The sequence below is a fragment of the Bos mutus genome, chromosome 1 (genome assembly GCF_027580195.1).
Source record: "Bos mutus isolate GX-2022 chromosome 1, NWIPB_WYAK_1.1, whole genome shotgun sequence".
Taxonomy (NCBI): domain Eukaryota; kingdom Metazoa; phylum Chordata; class Mammalia; order Artiodactyla; family Bovidae; genus Bos; species Bos mutus.
In genome coordinates this window covers 137,179,793-137,200,138 of record NC_091617.1, presented here as the reverse complement: position 1 = coordinate 137,200,138, position 20,346 = coordinate 137,179,793, and the positions used below count along the sequence as shown (strand labels likewise).

General features: G+C 41.9%; 1 protein-coding gene across 1 annotated transcript in view; it reads right to left on the bottom strand.

Moving 5' to 3' along the window:
* MRPL3 (mitochondrial ribosomal protein L3) overlaps positions 1-8,630 on the bottom strand; it is a 59,216-nt gene extending 50,586 nt beyond the window's left edge. The window contains exons 1-4 of the mRNA XM_005888176.3: positions 8,374-8,630; positions 6,611-6,795; positions 5,510-5,601; positions 3,507-3,605 (exon numbers count right to left, since the gene is read on the bottom strand). Of these exons, the coding sequence (XP_005888238.1) occupies positions 3,507-3,605; positions 5,510-5,601; positions 6,611-6,795; positions 8,374-8,465 (468 nt within the window). The 5' untranslated portion in view covers positions 8,466-8,630. The remainder of the gene's footprint in view (positions 1-3,506; positions 3,606-5,509; positions 5,602-6,610; positions 6,796-8,373) is intronic.
* Positions 8,631-20,346: the final 11,716 nt, after the last annotated feature.

Genomic DNA, 20,346 nt, shown 5'->3' with positions numbered 1-20,346 from the left:
TACTGGAAAAACCATAGCTTTGACTAATCTGACTACTGCACTGGTTAAAGTAGTGAGTAGTAATGGCTCTGTCTGCAATGCAAGAAACTCAGGTTCTGTCCCTGAGTTGGGAAGATCCCCTGGAAAAGGGAATCACAACCCACGCCCGTATTCTTGCCTGAAGGATAGAGGAGCCTGGCATGCTACAGTCCATGAAGTTACAAAGAGTCAACAAGCTTGAGCAACTAACACTTTCTTTCACTTTCTGGTTAAAGAATTCAGAAACTCTAAACTCCATCCTGACAGCCCCACCTTTCACACCTTTATCACACTCTCCCACTAGCCCCACCACACATTAAGATCCAGACACACTGTCCTCCTCCCAGGCAGCAATCCTCCTCCACAGGTCTGCTTCTGTAAAGCCCACTCCCCCTGGCATACTTTTAACACCCGCCCTTCTTTCTGGTCTCCTCCCTGCGAAACCTAAGATTTCCACAAGCAGAACTGGCCAGTGTGCCTGCTGCAATTTATAGTACCGTATTGAGATGGCTGATTTATTAGTCCGCCTTCCCTGTATGTTTCCAAAGGGTGGATATCAAGAGACAATTAAGAAAGTAAGGCTTTTGGAGTCTGACTGTCTACCTCTTATTAGTGGGTGTCCCTGAGGGAGTTACTTATCCTTATTAGAGTCTGAAAAAGTTCATTGGTTAATAAATGTAAAAGACTTATGCCTATATTATCAGCATGTAACAAGTGCTGAAAAGTTAACTATGGGGCTTCCCTGGTAGCTCAGTGGTAAAGAATCCTCCTGCCAATGCAGGAGACAAGGGTTTGATCCCTGATCCAGGAAGATCCCATATGCCAATGAGCAACTAAGCCCATGGGCCACAACTACTGAGCCTGCAATCCAGAGCCCGGGAGCCACAACTACTAAAGACCATGCACCCCAGGGCCCATGCTCGGCAGCAAGAGAAACCACTGCAATGAGAAGCCTGCGCACCGCAACTAGAGAAAAGCCTGCACAGCCGCGAAGACCCAGCACAGCCAGAAATAAATAAATTAAATAATTCAAAAAAAAAAAAAGAAAATTAAAACTTTTAAATAAAAAATTAACTATCACAAGGAAATAAAAGGTAAACGATAAACACTTGCTAATTTTGACAGCTGCATAGCACAGGTTATCTCCTAATTTCCATTCATGCTCACTTCATAAACAATTTATAATAAAAAAATATTAATCTAGAGACAAGCAATGTTTTAGTAAACATAAAGATATTTCAGCAGCCATTAGTGAAAATCATCACCATTTCTTAAAAGGTATTCTCTGCTTTTAGTTATCCAAAAAAACTCCAAAATACTAATTGTGCAGATGTTCTCACATTTAAACTACAAACTCAGCATTCTACTTGGGAATTGTTGTTGTTGTTCAGTCGCTCAGTTGTGTCTGACTCTTTTGTGATCCCATGGATTGCAGCACACCAAGCTTCCCTGTCCTTCACCATCTTGCAAAGCTTGCTCAAACTCATGTCCACTGAATTGGTGATGCCATCCAACCATCTTATCCTCTGTTGTCCCCTTCCCCTCCTGTCTTCAATCTTTCCCAGCATCAGTCTTTTCCAATGAGTCAGCTCTTTGCATCAGGTGGTCAAATACTGTTGCTTCAGCTCTAGCATCAGTCCTTCCAATGAGTATTCAGGGTTGATTTCCCTTAAGATTGACTGGTTTGATCTCCTTGCTGTCCAAGGGACTCTCAGGAGTCTTCTCCAGACCACAGTTTGAAGGCATAAATTCTCTGGTGCTGTCTTCTTTATGGTCCAGCTCTCACAACCTCATGTGACCACTGGAAAGACTATAGCCTTGATATACTAATCTTTGTCAGCACAGTAATGTTTTGGCTTTTCAGCACATTGTCTAGATTTGTCATAGTTTTCCTGCCAAGAAGCAAACATCTTCTGATTTCATGGCTGCAGTCACCATCCACAGTGATTTTAGAGCCCAAGAAGAGGAAATCTGCCACTACTTCCACTTTTCCCCCTTCTATTTACCATGAAGTAATGGGGCTGATGCCAAGATATTAGTGTGTTTTTTTCCTAATATTTAGTTTAAGCCTGATCTTTCACTCTCCTGCTTCACCCTCATCAAGAGGCTCTTTAGTTCCTTTTCACTTTCTGCCATTAGAGTGGTATCATCTGCATATCTGAGGTTGTTGATGTTTCTCCTGCCTGTCTTGATTCCAGCTTGTAACTCATTCAGCCCTGCATTTCTCATGGTGTGCTCAGTGTATAAGTTAAATGAACAGGGTGACAGCAGACAGCACTGTCATACTCCTTTCTCAATCCTGAGCCAATCAGTTGTTCCATACAGGATTCTAACTGTTGCTTCTGACCCGCATACAGATTTCTCAGGAGACAGGTAAGATGGTCTAGTATTCCCATCTCTTTAAGAGCTTTCCACAGTTTGTTATGATCCACACAGTCAAAGGCTTTAGCGAAGTTAATGAAACAGAGTAGATGTTTTTCTGGAATTCCCTTGCTTTCTCTATGATTAAGCAAATGTTGGCAATTTGATTTCTGGTTCCCCTGCCTTTTCTAAACCCAGCCTGGACGTCTGGAAGTTCTTGGTTCGCATAATGCTAAAGCCTAGCAAGCAAGATTTTAAGCATGACCTTACTAGCATGGGAGACAAGTGGAAATGTTGGATGGTTAGAATATTCTTTAGTACTTTAGTACTAAAAATGTTTAGTACCAAACATGCTTTAGTCCCATCTCTTCTTGGGAACTGGGGTGAGGACTGACCTTTTCCAGTCCTGTGACCATTGCTAGGTCTTCCAGATTTGCTGACATATTCAGTGCAACACTTTGATGGCATCATCTTTTAGAATTTTGAATAGCTCTACTGGAATTCTATTGCATCCACTAGCTTTATTCACAGCAGTGCTTCCTAAGGCCCACTGGACTTCACACTCCAGAATGCCTAGCTCTGGGTAACATGAACCAGTTATTCAGTTCATTAAGATATTTTTTGTACAGTCCTTCCGTGTGTTCTTTCCATCTCTTCTTGATCTCTTTAGCATCTACTAGATCTCTACCACTTCTGTCCTTTATTGTGCCCATCTTTGGGTTAAATATTCCCTTGGCATTTCCAATTTTCCAGAAGAGAGCTTTAGTCTTTCTCCTTCTGTTTTTTCCTCTATTTTTATATACTGTTCATCGAAGAAGGCCTTCTTGTCTCTCCTTGGCTTCTCTGTCTATGGAATTCTCCAGGCAAGAATACTGGCGTGGGTTGCCATTCCCTTCTCCAGGGGATCTTCCCAACCCAGGAACTAAATCTAGGTTTCCTGCATCTCAGGCAGATTCTTTACCACCAGGGATGCCCCTCTATCAGACTGTCTTCCCCCAAATCCACAGTTTACCTCCAGGACAAGTTTATGACTATGGGATAGCCTCAAAACTTAATTCAGAATTTCAAAGAATTCAGATCTAAAGCTAATGAAATGCAGTATTCTAGGAATGAAAATGCATCCTTACATGGAAACGTGACACAGTTTTTCCTCCTACAGTCAGGGCTGCCATTTTTCCATTATGATTTTCCTTCGGAGTATATTTTAGGACATGACAGTCTTGTACCTAAAAAACAAAACACACACACACACAAAATCAATGTGCTGGAATACATGTTAATATTACATACCAGCCACACTGAGTCCCTAAGACGGTTAACAATTCTCTAAAGTTTCTGATCTCATCATCCCTCTAAAACCAATCACAATCTAAAAAAGCCATTAACCACAGTACATAATGTGCATAAAACAAAAATATACAACAAAATGGAGTATTTACAAAGAAAATATGCATATAACCGCTACCCACATCAAAAATCCCCCAAACCTCTGTGTCTCTTCCCAATCCCCACCTCACACCCATTCCTCCCTGTCCTTTTTACGCTTTGAGCAGTGGTTCTCAAAGTGTGGTCCCTAGACAAGCTGCATCAGCATCCCCTGGGAACTGTGTGAAAATGCAGGGTCTCAGGCCCCTGCCAGAACCTACTAAAACAGAACCTGTGTTTTCTGAGCTCCCCAGGTGATTCTGAGGTACAGAAAAGTTTGAGAAGCACTGCCCTTCAAATAAATAACCATCCCTCTTGACACTGTGGTAATCATTTATTTAACTTTTCATTATAATTACTACCTTTGAAAGCACTGCTTAATCCTGTAGTTTAGTGCTATCATGTAAGTTTCAACATGAAACTTCATGTAAGTGGAGTCAGACCACATAGACTCCTCCAGATTTTCCTGCTTTTGCTCAAGATTCTATTGGTAAGGTTCACCCACACTGCTTTTTGCAGCTCCATTCTGTGCATTTTCACTGCCACCCAGCACTTTATCATGTAAATATGCCATGATTTCTTTATCCATTTTACCATGATGGAAACATGAGTTATTTCTATTTTTGGAGTATTAAGAGTAATGTTGCTATAACTCATCTGTTTGAGTTTTCTAGCAACACTCAGGAGTGAAACTGGAAGACCACAGGTTCACCTACCTCAACTTTCCCTAATGCTATTTCCTGAAGTAGTTGTTCCAAGTTACAATCCCACCCATCATTCCTGAAAGTTCCCAAAGTTCTGTAGAGTTCTAGAAACTACTGATATAATTCTTTCCTTGATCATTCAGAGTCAGTAAAAACTTACTAAGGGCTTGCAGGCCACCTGTGCCTGACAGTACCGGAAGCACTTCCACGTATGGGCTCTCACTTTAATCTCCATCGCTTGCCTAATCACTTGTCCAAGGCTTAACTCCAAAGATGAAGTGAGCTGTTTAAAGTGATCTGGAGAATGATGGTCTCAACTTACCAGTGATTTTTATAATACTGATAAAGGCAGCAACAGCTAATGTTGGACATTGAACACTGTTTTAAATTTAAGTGCCTGACATTTATCATCTTGTGCAAGCCTCACAGTAACCCTTTGAGGGAGGTCATAGTGATTTCTCCTGAAGAATAAAATCCTATCTTTTACAGATGAGGCAGTGCTTCAAAGAACACAGCTAGGAAATGGTATAACCGAGATATGAGATATTCAGGTTCCAGGGCCTACATTCTTAACCAGTAACCTTGTTTCAGACAACAAAATGCTTCTTTTCCAGGTAAGTGTTATACTCTGAGTTAGTAAAGAGATCAAAATTACAACTTGGAGTTGAAAGAACTGCATAGATGAAAATAAGATGGGACTGAGACTTTTTTCTGACTGTGAGTTAAACTAGTAGATCTGTAAGAAGTTAGGTTCCAATTTTTTTTTTTTTTTAATTTATTGCTCCAGTTATCCCAATACCGCTATCAAGAAAGCCACCACTCAGGCATGAGTAAGAACATTCACTGACATCCTCAGAAGCCTCTTTCACAGAATTTATGCTCCATTCTACCTCTTCTTCACATGTTTCAGGATACAAATATTGTCTATTGCGCAACAGGTTTGTACAAATAGATCTCAGCACACACAACAGATTTGCTATTATTTTCTATTTCTTTCTCACCTGAAGTAATGTGACCACATGCTTCTTACCATCTTTGGTCCATAATGGCATCATGCCTAGCTTCAGTGCAACAAGGCCCACTCTAGAGGAACCTGGCAATTAAAGACAAATCAGTATTCACACAGTTTTTTCCAACATTTGTCAACTTGATACTATAGGATTTCCTAAATTTTGGTTTCATATAAGGAATAGGCAGATAACAAACATGCTGATATATCCATAGAGTAAACTACAACTGTTCCTTTCAGATGTAAGTGCCTTCAACCATGCCTGACATAGTATTACTCAATAAATCTCGGTAAAATAAAAAAATATAAGAGAACTATACAAAATAAAGAAAAGAGTTAAAGTGGTATATTCTAGTATTTAGAACAGTGGTAATTAATAGAAAGCATGAAGAATCCACCTTTATGCCTTGCTTTCCTACTATCAATTCATATCCAACCTCATTAATCAGGAAATATCTACTATTCAAACTCTAAGAAGTTAGCTGAAGTTACAGAGATGACCTAAGTGGTTTTGTGGCTAAAAAATGTTAGCATCTACCATGGCACTCAGTTTGTTGTATAAATTGATGAAGTTGCTCCACTGAGATGTCTAGTCATTAAACAATTTGACAGCCACAATAGCCCCCAGTCAAAGACAACACCCTCAGCAGGAAAGGTGTTATGCTTTTTGCTCTGGCCAAAGATGGATGTAGCACTCTGTCTGGTACTAAGAGCTGATTGTGGGCTTATGCTTGGCAGGCATTGAGTGCAACACCTCAAATGCAAATCTCTGAGTGATACATTTTAGTTCACTGCACTCTTCCAGCTTTTCTTTTCTATTTTTTATCTGAAGAAAGTAAAAAGAAAACATTTGCAGAATGATTCTCTTTTCACCTACTATGCAGTTTCTTAAGGAAGTTTTGATGATCATCAGACAGTCACTAACAGTAGACTAGGATGCTGGAAATATACTTGCAACCCAAACCACAATGAAACAGACACCATTATGTCATGAAACAGATATGACAAATTTATCTAGAAGTCACTATGACTTTAAATGTGCCAGTCAGACAGTAATCAGGCAATGAGAACACAACATACACAAAATAACCACCTGGTTCCCAAGGATGTATAGGCCACGGCTCATCTTTCAGAGGACAGAGTTTACTTGCTAATTGGGCTTTATTTTCATCAGAGACCAATTGCTTAACAAAGGAAACATTCTCTTCAGAAAGATGTTCATCCCACCAAGTACCACTCTTGCCATGGAGACTTCTGACCAAAACGCAGATGTCTGTTCTGCAAAAATAGAGAACAAAGTACAATTCAAAAGGTTCCCCATTTAATGTACAGGAGGTTACATCAGCTGGAAAGTATAGTCAGGGCCTTAGAGAAAGGTGTGCATCCTGTTCAGTTTTTTTTCACTGACATTCCTCATGAAAATAACGGGGCTCATATTTTAACCGTTAATCCTGGAGAAAAAGTTCTCCCTTTCTCCTCTGGGATAAACAGATTTCCAACAGGGTAGTCCTATGTAGCGGAGAAGGCAATGGCACCCCACTCCAGTACTTTTGCCTGGAAAATCCCATGGATGGAGGAGCCTGGTAGGCTGCAATCCATGGGATCGCTAAGAGTTGGACGCGACTGAGTGACTTCACTTTCACTTTTCACTTTCATGCATTGGAGAGGGAGATGGCAACCCACTCCAGTGTTCTTGCCTGGAGAATCCCAGGGACGGGGGAGCCTGGTGGCTGCCGTCTATGTGGTCGCAGAGTTGGACACGACTGAAGTGACTTAGCATAGCATAGCATAGTCCTATGTAGACAAGAGAAGTCACAGGCCCATTTGAGCATGTACCGTAACAGTTTACATCCAGTAGAGGTGACAGAATGTGGGCTTACTGATTATTTTTCTTATAAACTCACCTCTTATCTGTAATGACATGGCCTAGGCTCAGAATGGTGAAAAAAATGGAGTGTGCAAATTCTAAAAATCCATAAAAGACCTGACCTCTACTAGCTGAACACACAACAAAGACTTTAGGGGACAGAGGTCAGGAAAGAGGCGTGTAATTCTTGAGAGGAGGGTCAGAAAGAAGGAAAGCTTTCTGAGGTCTATCTCTTTTGTAGACAGGAAGATACAGCCAGGCTAGAGTCTCAATTCTGCACTTCTTAGTTAAGTGACCTTGGGCAAATCGCTTGTCTCTAAGACTCTTTTATCTGTAAAACTGAATAATGATAGGACGGAATAATGGTGGTGTCTGTGCTGCTGCTGCTGCTGCTAAGTCGCTTCAGTCGTGTCCGACTCTGTGCGACCCCATAGACGGCAGCCCACCAGGCTCCCCCCCCATCCCTGGGATTCTCCAGGCAAGAACACTGGAGTGGGTTGCCATTTCCTTTTCCAATGCATGAAAGTGAAAAGTGAAAGTGAAGTCGCTCAGTCGTGTCCGACTCCTAGCGACCCCATGGACTACAGCCTACCAGGCTCCTCCGTCCATGGGATTTTCCAGGCAAGAGTACTGGAGTGGGGTGCCATTGCCTTCTCCGGTGGTGTCTGTAAAACGCATGATAACAGCTCTCATGAGGCTAAATGAACTAAGGTGTCTAATGTTTCTAAAACAACATTTATTATAAACACTCACTAATTGGAAGATAATATTATTGCGGTTGGTACTTCTTGCTGCTAGTCGCCGGCTTATCAGCTTTGAAAACAAAAAACCTATCCCTTCAACCCTTCAAAGGGCACGTCCTTTGAGTAGTGATTCTTAACTCTTCAGGCCTGCACGGAGCTCCCTCCTACCCTGGGCCGGGCCTAGCCACAGCCCGCGGCCGCGAGTGCAAGGATCACCCCCAACGCTCGTCTCTCCCCAGCACCCACCTGTTTCCCGAGCCCAGGGCAGTACCCAGGCCACCCGTGCCGCGGTCCAGCACCCGGGCGCCGGCCCAAGCCAGCAGCCTCCAACCAGGCATGGTGAGGCCGGGAGAGCGCAGCCCCTTCACCCTCGGGCGCCCTGCCGCTCGGCTTAGCTTTCAGGGCGCCGCAGCGACCGTATCCCAGTCCTCTGAACCGTCCGGAGCTGTCCCGCAGCCTCCCTCACTGCCTTCCCGGACGAAAAAGAACTGCCAGAGCCATTTCCGGTCCGCTCGCAAAGCGCGCCGGTGCTGGGATCGGCTCCAAGAACTAGAGTTCCGCCTTCGGAATAGTCCTAACTTTGGCTCTGAGTAGGTTGGGGTGGTTGGAGAAGGAAATGGTAACCCACTCCAGTGTTCTTTCCTGGAGAATCCCATGGACGGAGAAGCCTGGTAGGCTGCAGTCCACGGGGTCGCACAGAGTCGGACACTACTGAAGCGACTTAGCAGCAGCAGCAGCAGCAGGGTGGGGTGGGTAGGATCTGGCTCTCCATGGATGGGAAAAAGAACTTGACTCTTGGAATTTAAGAGAATGAGACAAACTAGGGACAGGCTTCTTAAGGAAGCGAAGTCACTTCTAAGTAGTGCCTGTTGTGGGCCCCTCATTGTACTAAGCAGCTCTTGATATTCTTATATTGGGTTATGTTCAAAACATCCCTGAAAAAAGGTCGTTACTTTTATATTACAAATGAAGGAATACACACAGTGCTGGGTCCAAAACAGATGGAAGAATTGGTACTAAAATGGGACTGACATGTGCTAGTAGACTATGGCCAAGTTGATGTGGTGTGACTTTCCAGGGGTGGATCATAAAAGGTATTGCTAGTGTGTCTTGGGCTCTTGGATGGCTCTGTATGAGGGAAGCCAGCAGTCTTGTCCTGAAGGCACTCAAACATCCCCGTGGAGGGGCCCATGTGGAGAGGGACCATCTTTCCAACTAGGAATTAACCACTTAGGAAGGGATTCCTCTGGTTCCAGGCAACATTTCCAATGACTGCAATCATGAAAGACTGAGCCTGAACCACCCAGCTAAGAAACTCATGAGTTCCTGACCAGGAGAAACTCCTGGAGAGAGAAACGATTACTAAATTATTTTGCGCAATCATTTATTCCTAATATACTTTGCTGTTGCTGCTGCTGCTAAGTCGCTTCAGTCGTGTCCGACTCTTTGTGACCCCATGGACTGCAGCCTACCAGGCTCCTCTGTCCATGGGATTTTCCAGGCAAGAGTACTGGAGTGGGGTGCCATTGCCTTCTCCGTTAGGTACAAATAAACCCTTGTCCTTGGTTCCAGAGTCAGCCTAATCACCATGTGTGATCTTGGGTATTCATTCTATTACTTTGTTTCCTTCTTTGTCAGATGAGTGCTTGTAGAAATTCAGAAATAGAAAGACTTAAGCTATTTCAAGACCCTCTTTTATCTGAGATATGGCTATGCTGGCTTAAAAAGTCCAGGCCATGGTCAATTCCTGATAACTACTTGGACTGTTCTATAGAGATAAAAATTAGAAAACAAAGGATGGTCTCAAAATCTTTGTTTGCTCATGCTAGCCTGGCTTCCCAGTTATTTGAGAATAGCCCTTTACTGAGAAAGCATATCTTGAGGTATGCTGTATGCAAGCAGCTAGAAATAAAAAGACTTGCCTACAAGTGCCGATGGCTAGCATTTCTTGAGCATATAATATGGGATGAATATTGTGGAAGCCCTGGAAATCTCAGTCAGAGACTACCAGGAGCATACTTGAATTCATAAATTTAAGTTTCATTAGCTTCCTGCAGCAAGAGAGAGCATACACCTACAAATGAGTCATAATATTTGGACTTACCCTGAGTGGCGTGAAGGAAACAGACTTCTTTTGAAATGGATACTGTTCAGCAAAAGTTCAGCATTTGGGCATCACAGTAATTTTGTTGGAGGTAAGAAGGACAGCATGAAACTAGGGATAATGATGGTGAGGGAGCAGATCTGTTTTGAGGATAAGATTTTTTGAAGAAAGAACTGTTTTGTAACTGGAGTGTGGCCTTGGGTGTGATCTGTTAGAAGTATTGTGTTGACGTTGCATTACAAACTAAACACTGAAGTCTGATTCCTAACAGAATTCATGTTCACTCTTTGGTGTATTTCCTCATTTGATCTTTATAATAACCCCATAGGATAATACTATAATTATCTCCATTTTACAGTTTAGAAAATAAACACAGGGACACTACATGACTTAAGTTCTTCTGACTAGTTAGGGCCAAGGTTTAAATCTCAGCAGTGTGATCACAGAGCCTGTGCTCCCAGCCATTCTGTTTCTTTGATTCTCTAAGACAAGTATGTTATTACCCTTGCATTGGAATTCCTATATTGCTGAGAGGAAAATTGGTAAGTGATCATATCACACATAGCAGTCTGTGAGGCCTGAGGAGGCAGCCAGTCAGTCTAACCTTTGCCCCTAGTGCCAGAATTCTCCTAGTCCGTGATGGCAACCTTGAACGAAGAAATCCTTAGCAGACACCATTGCTAAACCGAATCAAAGCAAAACATGCTCTGTCTTCTGTCACGTATTTCCTGATTGACTGGGTCAATCAGCTGGGTCTGGGAAGTATTGTCTTAATTTAATCACTACAGTGTACTTCTAATTGACAAGAACCAATCCAATTCTTGAGGGACCTAGCCAGGGCTTCTCTAGGGCACTGATCTCCAGCTTCACAGTACCATGGGCCTGGGACCCTGTTACCATTTTGCCTCTCTGGGACTTCTATTTCTCACTGGAAAAAAAGATAACCCTGTTATCTTCTTTTAGTGTTTTGTTGTTGTTGTTCAGTCACTAAGCCATGTCTGACTCCTCGTGACCTAATGCCAGCCTCCTCTGTCCTCCACTATCTCCCAGAGTTTGCTTCAATTCATGTCTATTGAGTCGGTGATGCTGTCTAACCATCTTATCCTCTGCCACCCCTTCACCTTTTGCCTTCAATCTTTCCAGGCATCAGGGTCTTTTCCAATGAGTTGGCTCTACCATTAGGTGGCCAAAGTATTGGAGCTTCAGCTTCAGCATCAGTCCTTCCAGTCGATATACAGGGTTGCTTTCCTTTAGGATTAACTGGTTTGATACCCTTGCATTCCAAGGGACTCTCAAGAGTCTTCTCCAGCACCACAATTCAGAAGCATCAGTTCTTCAGTGCTTACTCTTCTTTATGGTCCAACTCTCACATATGTACATGACTACTGGAAAAACCATAGCTTTGACTATCCCAACCTTTGTCAGCAAAGTGATGTCTCTGCTTTTTAATACACTGTTTAGGTTTGTCAAGCTTTCTTTCCAAGGAACAAGCATCTTTAATTTCATGGCTACAGTCACTGTCTACAGTTATTTTGGAGCCCAAGAAAAGAAAATCTGTCACTGCTTCCACTTTTTCCCCTTCAATTTGCCATGAAGAGATGGGACCATGTGCCATAAACTTAGTTTTAAAAATTTTGAGTTTTAAACCAGCTTTTTCACTTTCCTCTTTCACCTTCAAGAGGCTCTTTAGTTCCTCTTCCCTTTCTGCATTAGAGTGGTACCATCTATGTATCTGGGGTTGTTGATGTTTCTCCTGGCAATCTTAATTCCAGGCTGTGATTCATCCAACCCAGCATTTCACATAGAAGTGAAATAATCGGGGTGACAATATTCAGCCTTGTCATATATGTTTCCCAATTTTGAACCAGTCTGTTGTTCTACGTCCAGTTCTAACCATTGTTTCTTGACCTGCATACAGTTTTCTTAAGAGACAAGTAAGGGATCTGGTACTCCCATCTCTTTAAGAATTTTCCAGTTTGTTGTGATCCACATAGTCAAAGCCTTTAGCATAGCCAGAGAAGTAGGTGTTTTTCTGAGATTCCCTTGCTTTCTCTGTGATCCAAACGGATGTTGGCAATTTGAATTCATGTGAATTCAGTGCAATTGTGTGATAGTTTGAACATTCTTTGGCATTACCCTTCTTTGGGGTTGGAATGAAAACTGACTTTTTCCAGTCCTGTGGCCACTGCTGAGTTTTCCAAATTTGCTGGCATATTGAGTGAAGCACTTCCACAGCACGATCTTTCAGGATTTTATTTATTTTTAAAATTAATTAATTTTATTTAATTTTTAAAATATAAATCTATATTTATTTTAATTGGAGGCTAATTACTTTACAATATTGTATTGGTTTTGCCATACATCAACATGAATCTGCCATGGGTGTACACGTGTTCCCCATCCTGAACCCCCCTCCCACTTCCCTCCCCATACCATCCCTCTGGGTCATCCCAGTGCATCAGCCCCGAGCATTCTGTATCATGCATCGAACCTGGACCGGTGATTCATTTCATATATGATATTATATATGTTTCAATGCCATTTTCCCAAGTCATCCCACCCTTGCTGTCTCCCACAGAAGTCCAAAAGACTGTTCTATACATCTGTGTCTCTTTTGCTGTCTCACATACAGGGTTATCATTACCATCTTTCTAAATTCCATATATATGTGTTAGTGTACTGTATTGGTGTTTTTCTTTCTGGCTTACTTCACTCTGTATAACAGGCTCCAGTTTCATCCACTTCATTAGAACTGATTCAAATGTATTCTTTTTTAATGGCTGAGTAATACTCCATTGTGTATATGTACCACAGCTTTCTTATCCATTCGTCTGTTGATGGACATCTAGGTTGCTTCCATGTCCTGGCTGTTATAAACAGTGCTGTGATGAACATTGGGGTACACGTGTCTGATACAATTCTGGTTTGTTCAGTGTTTATGCCCAGACATGGGATTGCTGGGTCATATGGCAGTTCTATTTCCAGTTTTTAAAGGAATCTCCACACTGTTCTCCATAGTGGCTGTACTAGTTTGCATTCCCACCAACAGTGTAGGAGGGTTCCCTTTTCTCCACACCCTCTCCAGCATTTATTGCTTGTAGACTTTTGGATAGCAGCCATTCTGACTGGTGTGAAATCTTACCTCATTATGGTTTTGATTTGCATTTCTCTGATAATGAGTGATGTTGAGCATCTTTTCATGTGTTTGTCAGCCATCTGTATATCTTCTTTGGAGAAATGTCTGTTTAGGTTTTTGGCCCATTTCTTGATTGGGTTATTTATTTTTCTGGAATTGAGCTGCAGGAGTTGCTTGTATATTTTTGAGATTAGTTGTTTGTCAGTTGCTTCATTTGCTATTATTTTCTCCCATTCTGAAGTCTGTCTTTTCACCTTGCTTATAGTTTCCTTTGTTGTGGAGAAGCTTTTAATTTTAATTAGGTCCCATTTGTTTATTTTTCCTTTTATTTCCAATTTTCTGGGAGGTGGGTCATAGAGGATCCTGCTGTGATTTATGTCGGAGAGTGTTTTGCCTATGTTCTCCTCTAGGAGTTTTATAGTTCCTGGTCTTACATTTAGATCTTTAATCCATTTTGAGTTTATTTTTGTGTATGGTGTTAGAAAGTGTTCTAGTTTCATTCTTTTACAAGTGGTTGACCAGTTTTCCCAGCACCACTTGTTAAAGAGATTGTCTTTTCTCCATTGTATATTCTTGCCTGCTTTGTCAAAGATAATGTGTCCATAGGTGCGTGGATTTATCTCTGGGCTTTCTATTTTGTTCCATTGATCTATATTTCTGTCTTTGTGCCAGTACCATACTGTTTTGATGACTGTGGCTTTGTAATGGAGCCTGAAGTCAGGCAGGTTGATTCCTCCAGTTCCATTCTTCTGTCTCAAGATTGCTTTGGCTATTTAATGTTTTTAGTATTTCCATACAAATTGTGAAATTATTTGTTCTAGCTCTGTGAAAAATACCATTGGTAGCTTGATAGGGATTGCATTGAATCTATAGATTGCTTTGGGTAGTATACTCATTTTCACTATATTGATTCTTCCAATCCATGAATATGGTATATTTCTCCATCTATTAGTGTCCTCTTTAATTTCTTTCACCAGTGTTTTATAGTCTTTCATGATTCTAAATAGCTCAGCTGGAATTCTGTTACTTCCACTGGCTTTGAGTATAATAATGATTCCTAAGGTCCACTTGACTTCACACTCCAGGATTTCTGGCTCTAGGTGAATGAGCACACCATCATGGTTCAGTTCAGTTCAGTTCAATTCAGTCGCTCATTCATGTCCGACTCTTTGTGACCCCATGAACTGCAGCACTCCAGGCCTCCCTGTCCATCACCAACTCCCAGAGTTATGGTTATCCAGATCATAAAGACTTTTCTGGTATACTTCTGTGTATTCTTGCCACCTCTTCTTAATCTCTTCTTCTCGTTTAGGTCTTTACCATTTCTGTCCTTTAACATGCCCATCTTTGCAGGAAATGTTCCCTTATATCTCCAGTTTTCTTGAAGTGATCACTAGTGTTTCCCATTCTATTGTTTTACTCTATTTCTTAGCATTGTTCATTGAAAAAGGCCTTCTTATCTCTCCTTACTATTCTCTGGAACTCTGCATTCAGTTCAGTTATGTCTTTCCCTTTCTCTAAATCATCACAAAGTTTTTAGCCCAGAACAATTACTCTTATTTTTTGCATGTTTTCTGTTGGTCAGGAATTCAGAGAGGGCATAGTGAGGACAAATTGTTTCTGCTTCGTTATGTTTGGGAGCTCTGCTGAGATGATGGAAGACTGGGGGGTGATATCAGCTATGGGGCTGAAGTATTTTGAAGGTTTCTTCACTTCACGTCTGGTGTTTGATGTTATCTGTCAGTCAGGACCTCTACTAGGCTGTTCTCTGGAGCATCTGTAGGTGGTCTTGTCATGTGGCTGCTTGGGATTCCTCATAACATGAGCATTGGATCCCAAGAGCAAGCATCCCAGGAATACCAGATGTAAGCTGTGTTACCATTTATGACCTAACCTTAGAAATTACGTCACTATTTCACTTTAGACACATACTGGCCCAGATTTGAAGAATATAGATCCATGCCTCAATGGGAGCATTGAGTCACATTGTTGAAGAGCACAAGAGATGGAAGACGTGGTTACTGCCAACTTTAGAAAGCACTGTTGCTCACTTACACTATGTGCACCCACGTGAAAGGGTAGAAAGGCATCTAGGCAATTGCAGGGATTGATCAATTGCTGGTCAGTTGTTGATTGACCAATACCATGACAGGTGTCCTCTGTGAAAAAGCTTCAGATTATGTCTGGCTACACATAATCTGGCTGGAAAGAGAATAAGATTCATTCAAGATTTTCTCCTGCTTCCTAGTGCAACTTCTTCGTAAATATCTAGTGTTTCCTCTATTTGGGGAGAAGGCAATGGCACCCCACTCCAGTACTCTTGCCTGGAAAATCCCATGGATGGAGGAGCCTGGTAGGCTGCAGTCCATGGGGTCGCTAAGAGTCGGACATGACTGAGCGACTCCACTTTCAATTTTCATTTTCATGCATTGGAAAAGGAAATGGCAACCCACTCCAGTGTTCTTGCCTGGAGAATCCCAGGGACAGTGGAGCCTGGGGGGCTGCTGTCTATGGGGTCGCACAGAGTTGGACACAACTGAAGTGACTTAGCAGCAGCAGCAGCAGCCTCTATTTGGAGAGACAAAGGCCAGGCTTGAGGGACTATGAGCATTCAGGAAGACTTGAATATGACTCAACATGAACGGCACAGTCTGGGATGCAAGAGGAGACTGACCATCAAACAGGTTGAGCTACTGACCCTTGAATGCCCACAGGCACGCCTGTGCCTCCTAGTGGCAAGGACTGTGCAGCAGAGGTGGGTCCAGGAGGAGTGACTGGTTGCAGGGATAGGGAGGACACTGTCAAGCTGCTGAGGGGTCAGGCAGTGACAGCATTTCCTACCTCTGTGGTATTTAGACTCCAACCAGGCCTAGCAGGATTGTCATGGCAACTCTCCTGTCTGCACCGCTGAGCTGAGACAGGATTCTCTTAGTAACTGAGAAGCCCAGGAGATGATGCTTAAAATAATCTTTTATGCCCAGGCAGAAATGCCTTTGCAGTTTTGTTAACCATGAAGCATCATGGGGCATGACTTTCACTCCCACTTTATTTCAAAATGGAACAGAATGGCTTTTTAAAGCAGGAATTTCCACTAAGAGCCAAATGCTGTCTTTGCTCTGCAAAACATACATCCTGCTGAAAGCAATGAGCATCACACCCTAGTTTCTGAAAGGAGCTGCTGGTCACTATTATATAAATTACCTTCGAATAGGCCAGGCAATCTCTGGCTGATATCTCTGGTCTTCATCTCACCTCTTTTCTATTTCCTATTGCAGTCCCAGCTAGTCTCTCAGTAGGGCAAATAGTTAGCTTGGCAAGAGTTTAACACTTTGGCTGTTTAGCCTGACAGTTTCTTGCAACTGATGCCCTCCTGCTCACACCACTTCTCCAATTTTTCCTCATCTCCAAGGCCTGCCTCCTCACTGAAGACTCCATCACTAGCCCTGCTTGTTAATTCTTCTCTCTTAGCATTTTATGTATTACATGCTTATACAATATTGTTCTCTTTTATTATAAGTAGTGAGGAGCCTGAAGTTTACAAGCCATTACAAACTCTTTCAAGGCAGGGTAATATATTTCCTCAGTTCTCCCAGAAACCTTACATTTATAATAAGAGCTCCAGGGAAGTTCCCTGGCAGTTCAGTCATTAAGACTCCATACTTTCACTGCCAAGGGTGCAGGTTCCATTCCTCATTGGTGAACTAAGATCCTGCAAGCCATGTGGCACCTCACTATCCCATTAAAAAAGGAAAAAGTATATATATATATATATATATATATATATATATATATATATATAATAAGGGCTTCAGAAACACTTGAAAATTTTAGTGGTGATGGTGGCACAACTTTGTGAATATACTAAAAACCACTGAGGTGTACACTTTGAAAGGGAGGATTTGAGGTATGTGAGTTATGCCTCAGTAACAAATACTTGAATCTGATGTGAAAGATCAAAAGTAGTCAGAATCATCACCCCAACAGAAGTAGACACAACTCCAGAACAGTAGCTTGGGTGAAAGGGCCTGAACTTGGGTGACCAAATGACCAACAAAAGGAAAAGAGTCTGTCTTGCTCACCAACATGCTCTTTTTGTCTCCTCCACCAACATCAGGGGCAAAGGATTTGGTCTACTCATATAATACCTAGGAGCAGACTTCTTTTTACAAGTGGGAAAGTCTGGTTTCAGATCCTGTGTCTGCTACTATTTCCATGCACCTGGAGGAGTCACTTAGTTTCTTTGAGTTTCCTCATATATAAAATCAGGGGAAAAGAACCCCTCTCAAGACAACAATACAGGGGAAATGATGCATGCAAAATGCTTAACACAGTAGTTGGCATATAGTAATAACCAAAAGAAAAAAGTCAACTACTATTACTATTAATAGTATTTACATTTACTTTCTGTTAGATACTGCAATAATAATGAAAAATCTTGGCTTATTCTTTTCAAACTTTCTCATTAATATTTCCTGCATGAACAAATTCATCTTGATCCAATCATACAAGATTCCTAACAGGTGTTAGATCTCTTTGTCCTTGATTTGCCTATAGTGTCCTTTATCATCATGTTTGCCGATCTCCTTTCAATACTACAGAAATACAACATATGAAAGGATAGTGTTTTCATTGTTTAAAAACATCACCATTATCAGAGTCATCATCATTTTATTATCAGCAGCAGCAGCACCACCACCATCATTATTGGCCTTATCACCATCACCACCACTTTCTTTATCATCTTTATTATAATCACCACCATATTCATCATCATCTTTATCATCATCAACATCGCACTGCCATCAAGGAGCCTGGGCTCAAGGTGTAGTATGCTAAGCCTATTCCTCTCTCTTCCTTCCATTTCTTTATTTACTCTTGGAATCCACAGTCTCTAGTCTAGGAGCAGTGCAGAGAATGCTAGATGTGGGTCAGCAAACTTTGTCTTAAAGTTTCCTTCAAATGAATCAGTCATTGCTGCTGCTGCTGCTGCTAAGTCGCTTCAGTCGTGTCCGACTCTGTGCGACCCCACTGACGGCAGCACACCAGGCTCCGCCGTCCCTGGTATTCTCCAGGCAAGAACACTGGAGTGGGTTGCCATTTCCTTCTCCAATGCATGAAAGTGAAAAGTGAAAGTGAAGTCGCTCAGTCGTGTCTGACTCTTCAAGACCCCATGGACTGCAGACTACCAGGCTCCTCTGCCCATGAGATTTTCCAGGCAAGAGTACTGGAGTGGGTTGCCATTGCCTTCTCCAAGAATCAGTCATTATGGGAACAGTAATTTGTATGAGAGAGCATGAGTTTTCTGGAAAACAAACCACTTATATGGTAGCAATACTAATAGTAGTAATGAAAAGGCTCATAGTAATTTTTTAATCACTTATATAGTGTTGGGTGTAATGATAAATGTTTTGCAAATATTATTTCATTTAATCCCTACAATAATCTATGGAGAAAGTATTGTGGCTGGAGAGGTTAGATAAATTGTCCAAGATTGACAACAGGACAAACATGGACAAATGCCCGCAAGAAAGCCATGTACCTAGCCCAGTCTGCTTTAAAACCAGATATTTTAATTCCTGTTCTATTTCACCAGTTTATATGTTGCTGAGACCTTGGGTTTGCTGTTTTAGGTGACCAAAAACAGAAGTTATGCCAGTAGAAAAGAGGGGAGGGATGATCTTTAAAATGAAATATCAGCTAGATTGGAACTAATGTAAAATGTCATTCTGCATAGGCAAGGTTTCTGCAAAAGGGAGTTTGGGATTTGGTCACAAACAAAATAAAATATATCAGAAATTGACTCTTGGGGAAATTGACTTTGCCACTGAAACTTGGCTCTTCCTTCCATGAACAGAGGTGAGCTTCCTTCACTGGAAAGTTGGAGATCTCAGGCAGCAGAAAGATGCCAGGCTTGATGGATGCTTTCTTGGACTTCAAAATAGAGTGGCTTTTCTTGAGAAGGAAAAAAAGGCTATCCTATGGACAAGGAGCCATTCTGCCTAAAACTTCTCTCAGTTTTCCTCTTTGAACTTCTAACAAATTTAGAATGTCCTTCCTGCTTTCAAGGATGTGAGAAAGATTTTAATCTCTTCATTATTTCTGAATTATCTTATTCCAAATCCTGAAATGAGAAGTTTAATGGGCCATCAAATAATAAACACCAAGGGAAATACTAAGAGGTGGTAGATATATAATGCTAAGAAGGAACATGGTGGGCTCCTGTAGGCAGAGGATAGGAAGACTTTCCTTTTGTTCTTTCCCTGCAGTGACAACTTGCATGATTTGATCCATTCCAGAAACAAGTTGTATATCCTCTGTTTCTTTTCTATCTCACACAAGGAAGAGGTCCTGATGAATGTACAACACGTCTGTTTCATTCAATGAACATGAAAGGACTTCTTTTGTTTCACATCCCACCTGCTATCTGTATGCGAAATCCTACAGGGACAGAGCCTGTTCTCCAAAGTTCTAAGGCAGAAGACCTACAATAAAATATTAATAGATGAGTAATTGTTATTCATTTAGATACTTCTCATCCTTGCAAGGGTTCAGCAACCAGAAAGAAGTGAGGGGAATGGGTTCCCTTCATGGCTAGTGAGAGAAGGAATAGCCATGTAGCACCACCTCCCTCCACTGCTTCCCTGCTGTCTTTCCTCTCTGCCCAAAGCTGAGTTCCATCTCTGATTGTGACCAATAGAATTCCAACTTCAACTAGACTAGGTGAAAGGATAACTAAGGGCTTTGGTCGTTGAGAGTTCTGGGGGCAAGGTTGAATCCAGAGCCTGGCTGAGGTCATTCCTTTTCCCTTTTCACCTCTTCCTTCTGCACTGGACTCATTCCCATGAGGTAGTGAGGATGCTTCCACACCTGCAGGTTCATGTCCTTACAGAGCAGCAACATCAAGGGACAGTTACTCTCTCCTGGGAGCTCCAGCCTAAGTCCTGGGTTTGGAGTTTTTGGCCTGGCTCAGGTCACATGT